This window comes from Pseudorasbora parva, chromosome 1 (assembly GCF_024679245.1).
Source record: "Pseudorasbora parva isolate DD20220531a chromosome 1, ASM2467924v1, whole genome shotgun sequence".
Classification (NCBI taxonomy): Eukaryota; Metazoa; Chordata; class Actinopteri; order Cypriniformes; family Gobionidae; genus Pseudorasbora; species Pseudorasbora parva.
This window is the reverse complement of record NC_090172.1, coordinates 43,101,301-43,118,378: the sequence shown is the minus strand read 5'-3', so window position 1 is coordinate 43,118,378 and position 17,078 is coordinate 43,101,301. Positions and strand designations below refer to the sequence as shown.

Genomic DNA, 17,078 nt, shown 5'->3' with positions numbered 1-17,078 from the left:
CTTTCGGGGGTGAAGTTGTTAAAAATAGCTAATAATGGGAAATGCTCTAATATGGCGTGACCTATTTTTTAACAGTCTATGGCGTGACATTCACAGATCACTGTAGCCCTCAGTTCAAGTAAACGGCAGCGCTCACGACATGAACCAATCACCTCCGCTTTACAGCACGAGTCACGACAGAAATCATGAATGAACACACAGGGCTGTCTGTAAGGGCTCCACATTATCTTTATCTGGGACAAATCAAAGAGGGTTTTACTTTCCCGACCGGACAAATAAAACATTAAAATAACCAGATAATAATTTATTTATTATTATATTCAATGTAAACAGCGACTGATAATGGAGTGTATCTCTGGTAACAAAGTCGCGTTGAGGCTGGCGCTGCCTGTCTCTTTGTGAGACATTCGTGGAGAAATCAAAGCAAGTGAGCAGCAATCTAAACGATTTCAAATAGCTACATTGCAATCGTGAATTGTGTAGCATAATTCATTATTAGGTAATTACATTTTAGACTCAAAAAACTTCTTTTGTTCTATTTCAACCATGATTTCACCGACGAATATAGTTCCAAAGGAACAACACTCAGCGCGGTGTTTTGAACTGAATGAATCAGCGTTTTGAATGAATCATTTGAATGAACGACTCAATGACTCACTCATTAAGACGATCACTTGCTGCCACCTATTGGCGGTTTAGTTTCATGTTTAAAAGTATCTTTGCATTTTTTTATTTGTATATTCAAACATTTAGAACATCAATCTCATAACATTATTTATTGCTGTTTTATTTTTGCAGTTTAAATTAATTAATTTGATTGGTAAAAGCCCTAGTGTCTTACTATTATAACTGCATTTATTATTCAAATGTAAGAATTGAACATGAAATGCATACATTTAATAAGATTTAAAAAATGGCCTTTATAAAATGACATAACGCCCTGGGGTAAATATCACAAATATGCAGATTTAAGAGGCCTATGTTAAAGCTGACAGAACACTGATGAGAATATTACTTCAAAATCAATATTTTTATACCACCAAAAATCTCCCCAATACACTGTACAGGACACAAAATTTACTCTGTACTCTACTTGATAGGCCGGATTTTGAAACTTGTTTGTAGGTATTGAGGGTATAGGGGGCGATTTTAGATTCAACCCAGGTCTGTTCAACAAAATAGTAGTCTTATAGCAAGACTACCGCTTCTTAAACTGTACAGGGCAGGTCCTAGATCAGGCAACTTTTCTGTGCAACTTAACCCATTTCACAGAAAAAAATGTTTATCTGATAAATAAAATATTAATCAGTATCCAACCTTATTTAATTGTGCGGTAAACCACACGAAAAATGAGAAATCTAGCCAAAATCTTTTTCTGTGCATTAATCGAAAATAAACAAAAAAGTATAAAGGGGTTGTTCGATCTCTTCTCTTTATTCCATTACAAATAGGAAATGAAATGATCAGATGGTGCTCCGTTGGATTTTTCTGACATCCTTTACTCTTCCCTGATGATCTCTGGCCTACTTTCTGTAAGATCTGAATTTCTGCGATCTGAATTTTAGAATATTGAATTTGATGATCTGAATTTTAGAATATTGAATTTGATGATCTGAATTTTAGAATATTGAATTTGATGATCTGAATTTTAGAATATTGAATTTGATGATCTGAATTTTAGAATATTGAATTTGATGATCTGAATTTTAGAATACTGAATTTGATGATCTGAATTTTAGAATATTGAATTTGATGATCTGAATTTCTTCTTCATCTGAAATCTTGAATCTGTATTTTCAAAAACTGAATATTTACAGTCTATTAATTCAGAACAAAATATTTGCTGTTTGAAAATACATGTCTATACAATTTCGACATAAAAACATTTCAGATGTGTTCAATTTCAAAGGTTCTATATTCAACATTTAAAAAACTATGTTAAATGCAACATAATATTCAATTTTGTTAGATTACACTTGTCAATAATTCAGATTTATACAATTCAAATTCAGATCATTTAGTCATATTTCTAGCTCCATACGCGAGGCTGTACGCAAAGACCGAGCGAACATTTTTACACTGAGTTGGACGTTAGCAACGCGTCGTGGAACCTCAGCCCGCGTCATACACAGTACATATGCGCGCGATAGATGCTATTTCCGTTCCTTTGAATACGAGCGCTGTTATTTAGACGTTCTCCGTTCAGAGCCGTGAGTGGTTTCATTAATGGACTGTCACGGCTGTGAACGGATTTGATGGATCGCCTATCCTGTGCTTTTCCTCGAAGCGCGTGATCACAGAGCGCGCGTTTTCGCAAAGCTGTCTTATTGGAATGATTTTGGATAACGCTGGGTAAAACACCTGCTTGAAAACAGCGCACTTATCCCTAGAACAGTGAGAGCAGGACATCGTGAGGTTCCTCGTGCAACGGGATGATGGTCTGCGCGTCTTGGCAACACGCTATGCGTTCATCTTTACTTTGTGGATGTCGGAGCTACTAAACACGGAGCTGTACTGTAAACCCGAAGCCCGCTGATTTAACTCAAGTTTTGGTTTTATTTAAACTGTTTAGTCGAGACTGTGGCCATGCCCGTCAGTGCAATGCCGAGGGGTCGCTCTCTGAGCCCGGTGTCTCTGTCCCGCAGTCTCTCCCGGCTGAGGGAGTTTCGAACCCGGACTCGCATCATGCTTTCTCTGGGAGTTTCACAGATGGTGCTCGGGAGTCTCATTTTGGCTGTCAGCTTCGCCGCTTTGGCCCTTACTACATCTCCGAGGGTGAGACATTCGTGTCCCTTTTGGGCTGGATTCTCGGTAAGTAGTATTTATTCTTGAAAAAATCGTGTATTTTTGTTAGTTTTCAGTGAAGAGAGAGGTGATATTACGCGCCATTTGTGACCCCCAGCAACTGCAGAGTCAGCAACCACATCACGCGCGCCTGCTTCTTAGTTTATAATTCAATTCTCCAGCTCATCAACGAGAGCCGGCGGTATAATATTCACCAAATGCGAAATTAAACGGCCTATAAATAATTCTGGAGGAAGGGAGGCTCTTTGAAGCGTTTTTATTGCTTGGGCTCAGCCAGGTGAGCTCACCTATGAAAGGATGTGGTTGGTGAATTGCCACTTATAATGCGGCAGAATGAAGCTAAATGCTTATTAAAGGAAATTAGGCTAATTAATGTGCATTTCACTTATGCCTGTTGATGTTCTGTGTGAAAATGTTTCAACAGGCTGTTTGTTTCTGACTAGTATTGATGATTTATTTATCCTTTTTAGATTTTCAGACAAGAATAATTCTACTACTTAATCACAATAAGAGCAAATCTTTTCCACAGTCACAGACCACAGTAGCCTACACGCTTTAGAGATATACATATTTAATACAGTTTGATCAATTTTCTTGTTTTATAAGCCTAAATGTTGTAGGCTATTTTGAACGCTTTAACTGACACTTTGCACATATTTTGTTAATTTGTTGCATTTTTTTATTATTATTATTATGTTGTGTTGTTATACTCTGGTGCTTGGCATGCTCTATTTTCATTGATTGAAATTTTAACGTGATATTAAAGGCTCATAAAGTACCTCATTTGGGAGATGAAGGTTAGTTGAACCCAGTGTGATTTGTACCTATATAATAGAGGTTTTAATTACATTGCCATTGTTCTCCCACAAAGTAGCTTATAAGCACAACCCCTGATTCAGGCATTGTACAAGGAACAGTATTTTCATGACCTTAAAATTTAATTCTATCTACTGTAAATATTTATAATGTCACACCCCCGTAGATGCCATATGTAAAAGCTCACTGGTGTTAATTATGGTTGTGAAAATATAATAGAGAAGGGACTGGGACATGTGGTGACAAAGATAACCAGCCTTGTGGTCAGAGGTCAAACAACAGGGCTCGCTGATCATTCTCCTGACGCTGATGTAGTGCATGCAGCAGATAAGGAAACTTGGTCATGAGAAAGCTCAGCTGGTTCTTGTATCAGTATGATTTGATATGCATTTCATGGAATTTCATGTAGGCGCAGGGGGATTTGGTTTTAAATGTCTAATAGAGTTTTGGAATAGATTTTGCGCCTCTGGTTTCTGATAGGGACAGATCGCTGCGTCCAGGACTGAAGTCAAAGCGCCCAGAGAGTTTGTGAACATGCTGTTCTCCTCACAGGAGTGGACTGGGCGATTGGTGCATAATGGAGCTCTGCAGAATTACTTACCAGAGTCTGGATTAATAGTGTGGTCTTGAGTGAGCGGCGCAGCGGGATGAACAGCATGTGTGCTTGTCCTTGTGCAGGAAATGGAATGGTTTAAACTCTTCAAAATGTATTTACGCCCCCATTTCTTTGCATCACTCATCTGATCAATCTTAAAAAAACAAGTTTCCTTTTTTTGCCAACGATGCCAAAAAAAAATTGGTTCCCCAATACAAAATTACACTTTTAGTAACAGTTCTTAAAAGAACCAATTTTTCTTCATTTTCTCAAGAGTCTTTATTATTAGAGTCCACTGTATCTATTTGATTTGTTTATCTACATTTATTATACGTCACCAATCTTTTCATCATCAGGATGCCCAATATATTTGCTTATTTATTTATCCAATAATGATTTCATTTTAATGAATGATAATCTGTATCAGCTGATATTGGAAAGCTTATTTATTTATTAAGCAGATTTGTGAATGTTCCCTATTGTTTTATTAATTTTGGGGCTAATTCTGTTACACAGATAGCTGGAAAACATGGACATGTCAGCATCAGCATTATTTTAAGTTCAAACTTATATGAATGCAAAAGTGTAATGTATATTAAGGTGCTATTAGTGATCACCCTTTTTTTTTATTTTATTGCTTTTCACTTTTTTTTAATTGCCTTTTAGGTTTTTCAAAGTTCACTTAAATAATATGCTCTATTTTATTTAATTTCCCCACACTTTACAAGGTACAAATATTCCATGCAATCTCTAATATTAGGTACTAAAATGGATATTTAAGTGTGTGTGCGCGTGTGTGTGTGCGCGTTATTTTAATATAGTTTTATGTTTGAGTATGTTATACACTGTAGGACACTGCAGTCACTGATTGAAACAAAGAAAAGAATGAAAGCAGAAGCTTTTGTGTAGGTCATACAGTAGTGCTAAATATAATGCTAGAATTGTGTATATAGTCAGTCAAAGAATCTGTTCCTCTCTCAACAGTATATATATATATATATATAATGATTTTCAATCGTTCTGTACATATATCAGGTCAAAAACCAACAAAGTGCCATGTTTTTTTTCCAAGTAAGATTTAAGGTTAGGTCATGTTAAGAACCCTCTACATCTTTTCTCTCTGCTTTCTGCTGCTCATGTTCCCCACCTCCCCCTCATCTTTTATCCCTCTGTCTTTGCTGTAACATCAGAAAGACGCAAAGAGCCTGCTTCAAGTCTCTGACCGCAGCAGGGAGGCTTGATCAGCAGGAGAACTGTGAATTTTTGTGTGCAAAGAATTATATTTGTTAATCCACCTTCATGTGAGAATTTAACTCATGCTTCTCCTCCTTTATACAAAAAGCCATTTAGTTATTCTGTTCATACATAGATCCTTTCAATCAGGTGGGGCTGATTCTGCTGAAGGAGAGAATCTTCAGTGTTGCTATGACAGAAGGGTGTTGGAACTCTGACAGCCATAAACAGATGTCACAAGGGTAACAAAATGAGACCTGACAAGCTTATATGAAATGACCCTCTGTCATATTACATTCCGCACAGACCTCAACTGTTTCTTGCTGAATCCAGCAACACTGAAAAAAATAACCAGCACTGTTAAGTCATGCACACTCAAACCCATATTGTCTTTGTCGTTAAGTAGTAGGATTTTAAAAGTTAAAAAATTTGTCATACCAAAGCAATAGTCAGATTTTGAAGTCAGCATGAATTCAATATCTAGCGTATTTTCTTAATGCATGTGACTAGTCTTATTGTCAACAATTCATCCATGCTAAAATAGTCACATAACAGAATAATATTCACCCCAATGAATATTCTAATATCTTGGGCTCTGGACAGTAATTCACATTTTAGTTTTTCTGATTCCACATACTCAAATCTCTGATGTCAGCTTCTCATCCAGCTGAGTATGAGCTTCTGCTGTTGAGACAGCACATTTGTCAAGAATCAGAACTGACTCTTGTAGCACAGCTGTAGAGATTTAGAACGGGGGAAATCATCAAACTCCACTGGGCTCCTGCTTGCAGAAATCAATGCTCATAATAAAAAAAATATTAAAAGGGAAAGTTCACCTAAACCTCACAATTCTGTCATAATTGAATTACCCTCAAGTTGTTTTCTGCACACAAAAGAAGATTCTGAAAAATGGTGGTAACTAAACGGTTGATGGACCCCATTGACTTCCATAGCATTTCTGTCCTATAGAAGTCAGTGGGGTCCATCAACTGTTTGGTTGGTTAAAATATCTTCTTTTGTGTTCAGCAGAAGAAAGACACTCATGCAGGTTTGAAATTAAGAGACCACTTAAAGTGTTAGTTCACACAAAAATGAAATTTGTGTCATTAATGACTCATGTTGTTCCACACCCGTAAGACCTCCGTTCATCTTCGGAAAACTGTTTAAGATATTTTATATTTAGTCCGACAGCGTATCTTAGTGTATTCACACTATACTGTCCATATCCAGAAAGGGAATAAAAACATCATCAATGTAGTCCATATGTGACATCAATTAGATAATTAGAATCTCTTGAAGCATCGAAAATACATTTTGGTCCAAAAATAACAAAAACTACGACTTTATTCAGCATTGTCTTCTCTTCCGCGTTTGTTTTCAATCCTAGAAATAAGATTCAAAGGGTCATGAATCAGCGAATTGATTCATGATTTGGATTGCGTGTCAAACTGCCAAACTGCTGAAATCACATGACATTGGCGATCCAAATCACGATTCAATTCGCTGATTCATGACGGTTGGAATCTTTATTTGAGGCTTGAAAACAAACGCGGAAGAGAAGACAATACTGAATAAAGTTGTAGTTTTTGCTATTTTTTTGACCAAAATGTATTTTCGATGCTTCAAGAGATTCTAACTAACCAACTGATGTCACATATGGACTACTTTGATGATGTTTTTGTTCCCTTTCTGGACATGGACAGTATAGTGTGAATAGACTTAGATACGTTGGACTAAACATAAAATATCTTAAACTGTGTTCTGAAGATGAACGGAGGTCTTACAGGTGTGGAACAACATTAGGATGAGTCATTAATGACATCAATTTCATTTTTGGGTGAACTAACCCTTTAACATTGATATTTCAATGTTAAGTGGTCTCTTAATTTTTTCCAGAGCTGTATGTGTGACCCATGAGTATGTAGGAGTCTGTGTGGGCATCATGTGGTTTCACATGCAAGACACTGAAGCACTGCAATCTAAATTTGAGTTTAAATCATGATGGGTGGGGGAGTAGGCCATACATTTATTACTTCTACATGCGATAATGAGTGTGAGACGTTTTCAAACGAGTGATCTCTTCCATCCCAGCCCTTAACCTTATAAAGAAGACCTTAACGTTTCCTTTTAGCTCTTCAAATTCACCCTTCCTCTTCATTCCAGCATACCCGCAAAAAAACACACACAAAAAACAACAACAAAAAAAACATGTCAGTTCTCCCTGGCTCAGTTTAATCAGCTCATTTCATTGTGGTCACCATTGTTTACGCCATCCCAGAACTCATCTCTTACTTTGCAGAGGAGGAGCCTCTGTTGCTTCACTCGCCCTTTTAGATTATTTCCCATGCACCACATTCAATACATCATACTTATAGTCTTGTTTCTTTTCGCTGCTTATTAAGTGTTGTCTGTTGGCTGATGGGTCATCTAGACATTCATAAAGTGTGATAGGGAAGCATCATGGGAACATTGTGACGAGAAGAACAGGGCCAAGGCCAGGTTCAGAGAAAGGTGGACAAAGAGAATGGCAGAATGCATTTTGTTTGGAGTGAGGGCTGCACATAGATGTTTTGTTCACTTACACCTCACTAAAGAGCTTCTGGCAGATTATTTTATGGCTAAAATTGGAGGGGAAAAAAACTATTCCAATCATATGTACTTATTTTTTTGTGTATTTACCTAGTTCCAGATAGGTCTGTAGAATATTTATTTATCATTATAGTAAAATTGGATTTCCATTGGAATACATTTCAATGTACATTTCCTAACAAAGATAGCAGGTGCCTACAGTTATGTCAGTCTTTGAATGAACGCAACTTTTATGAAACAGTCTGCATACGCCTGGAAATTGGTTTCTTTTTCTTTTTTTTTAAGCATGTGAAAAATATTATTCATTGCTAGAGCAATCAGAGCTTGGATCTGGACCAATACAAAGACAAGGGCTGTTTTGATAATACAAGAGCAATTCTGATGTTTTTTCCCCCATAAGGATCTACCATTAAAAGGGTATAATTCCAGCAGTAAAACCTTGTGTACATATTCAAGTGTCGGTCTCTGCGTCATTTAAAGCTTTGATTAGTGATTAATGGTTGAGACATGGAGTTAAAGAGGAAAAATCGCCTTTGTGGTTTGTGTGTGGAACTGGCAGAATTAAAATCTCTTTGCATACTAATTGGTAAATTACAAGTTTGCCTGAGAGAATAGGCCTAGATGGGAGTTGTTCATTTCCTGGGTTGGCTAAATTGCCTTGCGTAATTGTTTCTGAATATGAAACATGATTAAAGACTGAGGAGGTGGGATGGATCTCATTTAATGAAACTTCTCAGGCGCAGGTGGCCATACTTAGATGAGATTTCCATGAGCAGTTCATGTGTAATCCATAATTTCTGCAAATAGCAGGCCATTCAAGGACGTGTAATAACAGTTTCCAGGTGGACTACTAGTACACCTGACTCCTGGAATTTGCGTAAAGTCAGCTGGTTAGATTTGAACTACCAATTAGTAATGCACAAACATTTTGGCATCCAACAATATTTAGTCGAAACGGCAAAAAAAAAAATACATGTTCAGTTTTGGCCAAAGTCTTGGGTCAAATGTCAAAGGCAAAACCACAGCCAGTTTAGTAAACCTGTTTTCTTTGTGTGGAGGACATTGGTTTTGTTTATTAATTTGAATGTGGCAGCATTTTGGTTTCAGGGAAAGGATGAGTTAATTCAGGAGCTCAAGGGTCTGTGCCGGTTGGGCTCATGCCTACACTCACTAGACCAGACATTCCTCTTCAGATCAATCTCTTTCCTCTGGAGACTCCATTACTGAATTTGCTCTCACGCCACTCACAGTTAAATCACCCATCTCTGACAAAGTGTACTAGATCAGTTAATTAGATGGATTCTGATCAATGATTCGATTTGCATGTTTTTCCCGCCTTGTTATTTTGTTTGAGTGTATCGTGCAGCATTGCAATGTCTGCCTCAGTCATTCATCTTTTGTGGTGACCTCATTTTTGTGCACTCCCAGAAATCACTGCACGTTACGAGCTCCCATGTGAGCCCGCAAGCTGTTCAGGTGTCAGCGGTCAGTAGTAATTCATTTTCATTGTCCAATTCTTTATTATAAGTAGGCTCATTTTTCCTATCATTTGAGTGTCTCATCTCCAGGGACCCAGACTATCCTTGCTACACTAATATTCATCTCATTGCTCATCTGCTACTGTTTCTTTCTTTCCATCACTTAAAGTTACATAGACTGTCCATCCCATAATGACTCTTGCCCCCTGCCTGTCAGACTTGGATTTCTTTGTGTTTCCTCACATCACACACCTTTACGAAAACATAAATTAGACATAAAAAACATAATTATGGTTGGGCATTTGATTAATTGCGATTTAATAGCATCTAAAATAAAAGTTTGTGTTTACATAATATATGTGTGTACTGTTATTATGTATAACTAAATAAACATTCCTTCATGTATATATTTAAGAAATCTTTGCATGTACATACTGTTTATATTTATATAATTTATTTATACATAAATTAGTGCTGTCAACGTTAACGATTTAATGTTATGCGTTAAAGTTGACAGCACTAACACGTTAAAGCTTTAACGTTTGCGATTAATTTAAAGTCATTAATGCGTTAAAATAATTTAACGCAATTAGCGCAAATAAATTACTGAAGTAGTGGCGCAGTGACGCGTAATTTTCGCCACACAGTTATATGACCGCAGAAGTCGGGAGTCAGGATCACGCTAAGCGTCTACAGCACCTGTAATAAAATCCAGTATTCATTCTCTAACTCGTTTAACTCGATTCTGCTTCTCTGTTTGTGATCAGGCCATTTATAGCTGTTAAACTCTGGGAAATTGTTCAGTGATCCAGCAATCAAATTAATTCAAACAGTCCAGGCTGATTACATTAGCGATAATAGAGACTCGCATCATGTTTTTAGTGAATTGTTTATTCCAGTGTGTGCTTTGCTTTAAAGACATGCTCTGTCATATTCTGCGATCGTTTCTGAAAAGAAAAGAAAATTTTTGGTGACGTACGCTACAGAAGTCTGTGTAGGTGCGCTCTCTAGATCATTGACTGCACGCAGCATTCATGTACAGACACATTTCAGTACATTTGCTTTGTTTCCACACACACTCGGGAAGGATTATGTTTGATTTGTACATTGATTTGTACATTGTTGTGTTTAGTATTTGTAGGTTTATGCAGTCAAATCAACACGGTTGATTTTTAGGAGTTTTGCCGTCTCCGTGTGGTCCTGTTCGGGATCGCAGCTTAATTCGTCTAAAATTAAAACAATGGCTTAAAGGTGCACTATGCAACTTTCCATCCACTAGAGGGCACCTATTCAAAACAAAGGTGTAGTTTGATGACGCCAAGTTTGAGCGCAGTATCTTTCACCTCACAGCCGGTGGAAAATAGGACACGGGGCAGAAATCATGTTGATGGATGCGGTTATTAACGTTACTGTAGTGTGAAGCAGAGCAGGACCGAGTGTTGTGGAGCTGAGCACGGCTGCTGGAGAGACTGTTAAACAAACACATGACTCGCGAGCACCGGGGCTTTTATTATGACGGGACCGGACACAGTCGCCGGGCGCCCACACCATTTCCGCTTTCCCAGTCATGAGTATAAGATAAAGCAGCTCTGTTTATCATATTAGATACATTTAAGTGTGTTTAAAATTATGTTATGACATTACTCTATGCGTTCGCTCGGCGCTGCTGTGACATGTTCACACTGCTAAGAGAAAAGCGCTTCAGCCAAATAAAACTGAGGGTAACGCAGATATGACGCGATTGACAGGCGACTCCCTCAAACGCTATGCTGACACGTCCCGGGTCCTTGGTTAAAATAGCAGTTTTCTCACAATTTACAAATAGTTGGAAACATTTGGGATATTGTAAGTACTCAACTGAACAAAATATATAACACTGGCCTAGTGGTTTTTGGATATTTTACTGCAAAAATACTACATAGTGCACCTTTAATTTCACGATAGAACATTTTTTTCTTAAAATGTTTCCTTATTATAAAATGGTACAGATGAGACTCTAAGCAATCAAACCTTAACTGTATATGGAATAAGTTTCTAACAAACAACAAAAGATCAGTTTATGCAAGGAAGCCTGCAGGCAAGAGGAGGATTAAAAAATGTACAGCTTCCCTCCTCGCTCTGTAAACCATGTAACATATATTGATCCCAAATAACAGATATACTGTATGCTGATCTATGCCGAAGGGCATGAATATAAATCTAATAAGCTTTAGCATGAAAAAGCTTGAGCTCTGGCCCAAGGCGTAACCGAGAAGTTGGCATAACAAGATCAACTCATACGGTTAGCCTTACTCCGGAGGTATTAGCTTCCATTTGGTGGGCTGTCCGTCAAAAAAAAAAAACAGGCCAAGGGCTAGGATCTGCTGCTCGCCGCCATCTGCAGTGGGTGCTTTGAATGCCTGGACCTCGGATAATGCACCTCAGGTCTTTGTGCAAGCTCCTACTGCTTCTCAGATCTGAGTTAAAGGATTGAATTCGATGTCTGCTGTCAAAGTGATCTTCTCCCGAGGCTGTCATGCATCATTAAGACGTGTTTGGATCTGGCTAGGGCACCTGCACCGGGGTTCTGATGATCAAACGCAACATACAGCGCATTTCACTTTTTACATCACCGGTGGCTTTAAACATTGACCCTGAGTTACGTGATGACAGTTACTATTTGTATTTAGTATGGATGTCTGTTCTGCATGTGCACGCTCTCAAATACCAATGCAGACTGTTGTGGAAATTCATTTCAAACTTTTGTTACTCCCAATGCAGTTAAAGATTGAAGCTAAGCGTCTAAAGAGTTGTGTATTGTGTCTGAATGTGAGCTCAGGGGATGAGTCAGAGCTGTTATGAGGCAGTAGTTTTAGCAGGAGCCTGTGGTGTGCTGCAGCTGCGGCGTGATAAATCCCGTAAGCAATAAAATACATTTTCTCGGCACGAACTGCAGATGTGTTAATGAGGACATCCCCTTTCTCCTGCCCCCTGAACTCCACAGATGCGCAAACCCCAGACCACACGCATATATGGCCGTCACACTTATGTGTTTCAAGTCCAAGATGACCTATCGTGTGGTGATCTCTTACATTTCCTGTGACTAATAAAAGGGAGCAGTAATTTTTTATGTACCATGTCATTATTGTTGTGTGTGAGACTTTAAATAACAAATTAAGTCAACTGTTTGTTGACAATAATACTTCAGATATTGATTATGTAATACCGGCTGAATCTACAATGTGATTTTTATTTTTAAGTATATCACTTATGTTCACATGGTTATTAAAAAAGCAACACAAAAAAAATCAGCAAAACCGTAATATTGTGAAATATTTTTACAGTTTAAAATGTTTTTTACCTCTTGTAATATATTTTTAAAATGTAATTTATTCCTGTGATGGCAAAGCTGAATTTTTAGCATTATTACTTCGTGTCACATGATCCTTCAGAAATTATTCTAATATGCTGATTTGGTGCTCAAAATTTGCGTGCACTTGGGCATATAAGAAAAATAGAAACAAATGTCAGAGAGCTTTTACACACTATAACATTACAGATCTCACACTAGAGAAAATCTGATGTTCTGTTGCACCTCTGTCTGTTCACACTTAACAAGTTGCATCTATTTGTCTCATTTGTGTTAAAGGAATCATTCTCACCAACCTGAAGGTTTGCTCATCTTTGTTGTGCAGACTATAGACTGTGCAGGAAGTAAGATTTTTCCTGATAATGTGGATGTAACTGTAAAAACTGTAAAACAAGCGCAAAAAATTGTAAGTTGTGATGACAATATAAAATTAAAATAACATAAATACTAGTTTGCAATTTAACCACAGCCAAAAGCACCAACAGTGGCATCAGAACTGGACCACAGAGCAATGGAAGAAGGTGGCCTAGTCTGAGGAATCGCGTGGATGGCTGCTGGGTGCGTGTGCGTCACTTACCTGGGGAACACATGGCACCAGTATGCACTATGAGAAGGAGGCAGTGTGATGTTTTGGGCAATGCTCTCTTGGGCAACCTTGGGTCCTGCCATCCATGTGGATGTTACTTTGACACACACTACCTACCTACCTTGCAGACCATGTAAACCCTTTCATGGCTGTGGCCTCTTTCAGCAGGATAATACGCCTGTGAAAAGCCCCATTTTAGGACTTAAAGGATCTTCTGCTGACATCTTGGTGCCAGATACCACAGCACATCTTTAGGGGTCTAGTGGAGTACATGCCTTGACTGGTCAGGACTGTTTTGGCAGCAAAAGAGGGACCAACACAATATTAGGATTAGGCCATATTAGGTCATTATGTTATGCCTGATCGGTGTATTAGATTTTATAAATTTAAAATAGGGTTGGAACCAATGATGAGTGAAGACAAGTCAATAATTTCTTGTTTAGAAAGTTACAGTAGTTTATTTGCTAAACAAGCAGATTTTAGTAGTAACAATTTTTTTTTTTTTTGATTCAACAATATGTTGGCTGTCAATGCATAGCTTTAATGCAGCCTAATAGACAACCCTTCAGTTAGGCATCTGTCACTCCTGGACCAGAATCCAGGTCAACAGTTCAGCGCTCTGTGCGAGTGTTACCTACGCCCCATAAACGGACTCTCCTGGGTCAGGTGGTGTTCTGTATTTATCCCAGATGAGTGAACAGATTTGCCTCCACTGCCACCATAGTTTCACTCCACTTCCCTCTGACACAAAGAGCCTTTATGAGTCAAGCGTGGCCCTTTACAAAGGCAGATCAATGGAACGCTGGATGTATGCTGCTCTTTTGTGCTATGATTAGTAAAGTGGGCTTGTTGGGAAAGGGTGCGACCTGTGGTCTGAATACCAGCAGTTCACTGAGTTATGGCTGTATCAGACCAATGATGGTTAAAGTTAGTTTTAAGGTAAATATACTTCAAGATATTTTTTAAAGCTGTTTATTTTTGTAGGTTAGCATGATAGGAGTGTGTGAATTTAAATATGTTCATATTGTTTATTTTTATTTTTATAAATATTCAAATTCTAGTGGGAAAGTCAAGCAAGCTCAACCATTCAAAGAGTGCCATAATTAAGGAGATGGAGAAAGATTGTCAAGTAGGGGAGAGCGATTTGTGTACATCGATGCCATTCAAACCCTGAAGACAGTGGATGCTATGGGTCAAGAGGTCAAATGGTTATCAATTAGTAATGTAGAGGATGGGATCAATGGTCATGACAGCACTTCAGTTCTTGAAAAACCTTGTGGTTATTGATATTGACAAAAGGCATCACAACTGACGAGACTTCGTCGAAAAGAACTCAGGAGTCAGGACTGCTGTAGTTTGTACATTATGGTATTATGGGCTCTCTGATGACATTTGTGGTAAAACTATTGCAAGTTAGGGACACTGGGCCTCATTCACTAATAATACAATTTCATACAATGCATAGTAAGATTTTATTGTACACTCAAAAAAATTTCTCTTTAAACTTACTTAATATAATTATGGACAGTGGTTCCACACAAGGTAATTATGTTTTATTAACATTAATAGATTTTTTTGAATCTATGCAAGCTCCTTGTGTTGTGACAACACAATTGAATCAGAGAGAATCTAAGTGAAATTGTACTGTCCAACCAAATCAATGGTATTGCTTCCATGTAACTTAAACCTTTTAAGTTCAGTGAACTTGCTTTAGTTAATTTAAAACTGGCTAAATATGTTTCACTCAACCAACACAAGGAGATTTGTCTCAAATAACTTATTTAAATTATGGACAGTGGTTCCATCCAATTAGTTTTTGTTACTTTAACTCAATGTTTTCTATTTAAAGTTATGCCATTCAAATCAGCATTTTGTTTGTGTGTGTTTGTCTTGTAGAGTCATAAAAAAGTCAAGATGCATAACAAAGGATCAAACTGTATTTCTTAAAGGGTTGCAATTACATTCAAGACACCTGTGCAAATGCATTAACATTAGCTAAACGACTTTTACAACATCATACTGTTAAGAGTCGAGTCATTCTTCAGCAAAGTCACTGAAAGTTAAAAAAATAAAAATAATAACCTCTATAAAACTTGGTAAAGGATAAATACAATTAAATTAAAGGGTTAGTTCACCCAAATATGAAAATAATGTAATTTATTACTCACCCTGATGCCGTTCCAGACCTCTAAGACCTTTGTTCCTCTTCAGACATAAATGAAGATATTTTTGTTGAAATCCGATGGCTCAGAAAGGCCTCCATTGGCCACAATGTAATTTCCTCTCTCAAGACCCATAAAGGCACTAAAGATATCTTTACCACGCCCATCTCACTACAGTGGCTCTACAATAATTTTATGAAGCAACGAGAAGAGTTTTTGTGCGCAAAAAAACCCCCAAAATAACTACATGATGGCCGAAAACATTTCTTCCTGAAGCTTCGGAATGTGTTATGAATTAGCGGATCGATTCAGCGGTTCGGATCGCGGGGTTTTAAAATCGCTGACGTCTTTAGTAACTTTTATGGGTTTTGAGAGAGGAAATGTCATTGCTGCCAGTGGAAGCCTTTCTGAGCCATTGGATTTCAACAAAAATATCTTCATTTGTGTTCAATGATGAACAGAGGTCTTACAGGTCTGGAACATCATAAGTGTAAGTAATTAAATTACATTATTTTCATTTTTGGGTGAACTAACCCTTTAAATGATTTTTACAAAATTTAGACAATTACATTAACATTTTGGCATTCCAGGAAGTCCTTACGCAAACATATCAGAGAAGAGCTTGGTCTTCAGTGTTTAACAGCTTGGTCTTCAGTGTTGCACTTTATTGGATAACTTGTTGACATCCAGCTCCAGAATTAACTTTTGCAGTACATTTAATGTGTACCTGAGTTCAGGAGGGTAGCTCAAGTTCAGTCCATATATCAGTCATGGCTGTTGCATATGGGACACTGCTAAGATCCTGAAGAAATGTTGACTCTCTAACACCACTCCGACATCTGCTGGGCTGTCTCCTATGTATTCCACCTTCAAGTCTTATTACATAAATTCCCATCACTGTCTTCTGGATCGCCTCCTCAGTGCTGGCAATGTCTGCATCCTAGAGGGGACATTTAAAAAGAATACAATACTCTTAAATTCTTGTGTGTTAACTTTAACAAATCATTTAGCATGCTGGAAAATGCAGAAAACATTTATAAAGCACATATACTCACAATATACTCCCAAATCAGACTGCTAGGGTCTTCATTCAGGTAGACGCCGAGAGATTCGGTTATGCATTCTCTCTTCACTTCAATGTCATCAGTCTAAAGATACAAATAAGAACAATAACAAAATATAGCCTTTACAGTCAGCTCTCTACCACATGTAAATTCGAGCGATCTAATTTAGGCAAACTGATGAAATTGCATTTTGCACCAAATTTTACACACACACACACACACACACACACCGAAATTTTTGCATGCGAATTTCGGACTGAGTGTGCAAAGACCTTTAGTATTGTCACTGTATTCTCTAATGCACTAATTGATACGGTCTGCTCACAGCTAATACTATATCAGTGCAATAAGCTGTAGCAGAATTCATAAAACTTTAGCCTAAATACTATCATTGTGCCAAA

The 17,078-nt window shown here is 37.7% G+C and overlaps 1 protein-coding gene across 2 annotated transcripts in view; it reads left to right on the top strand.

Annotated features, from left to right (window-relative positions):
• The first annotated feature begins 2,046 nt into the window (after window positions 1-2,046).
• Window positions 2,047-17,078, top strand: part of fam189a1 (family with sequence similarity 189 member A1) — a 130,227-nt gene continuing 115,195 nt past the window's right edge. For both annotated transcript variants that reach the window (XM_067441494.1, XM_067441486.1), the window contains exon 1: window positions 2,047-2,811. In XM_067441494.1, the coding sequence (XP_067297595.1) occupies window positions 2,587-2,811 (225 nt within the window). In that variant the 5' untranslated portion in view covers window positions 2,047-2,586. The remainder of the gene's footprint in view (window positions 2,812-17,078) is intronic.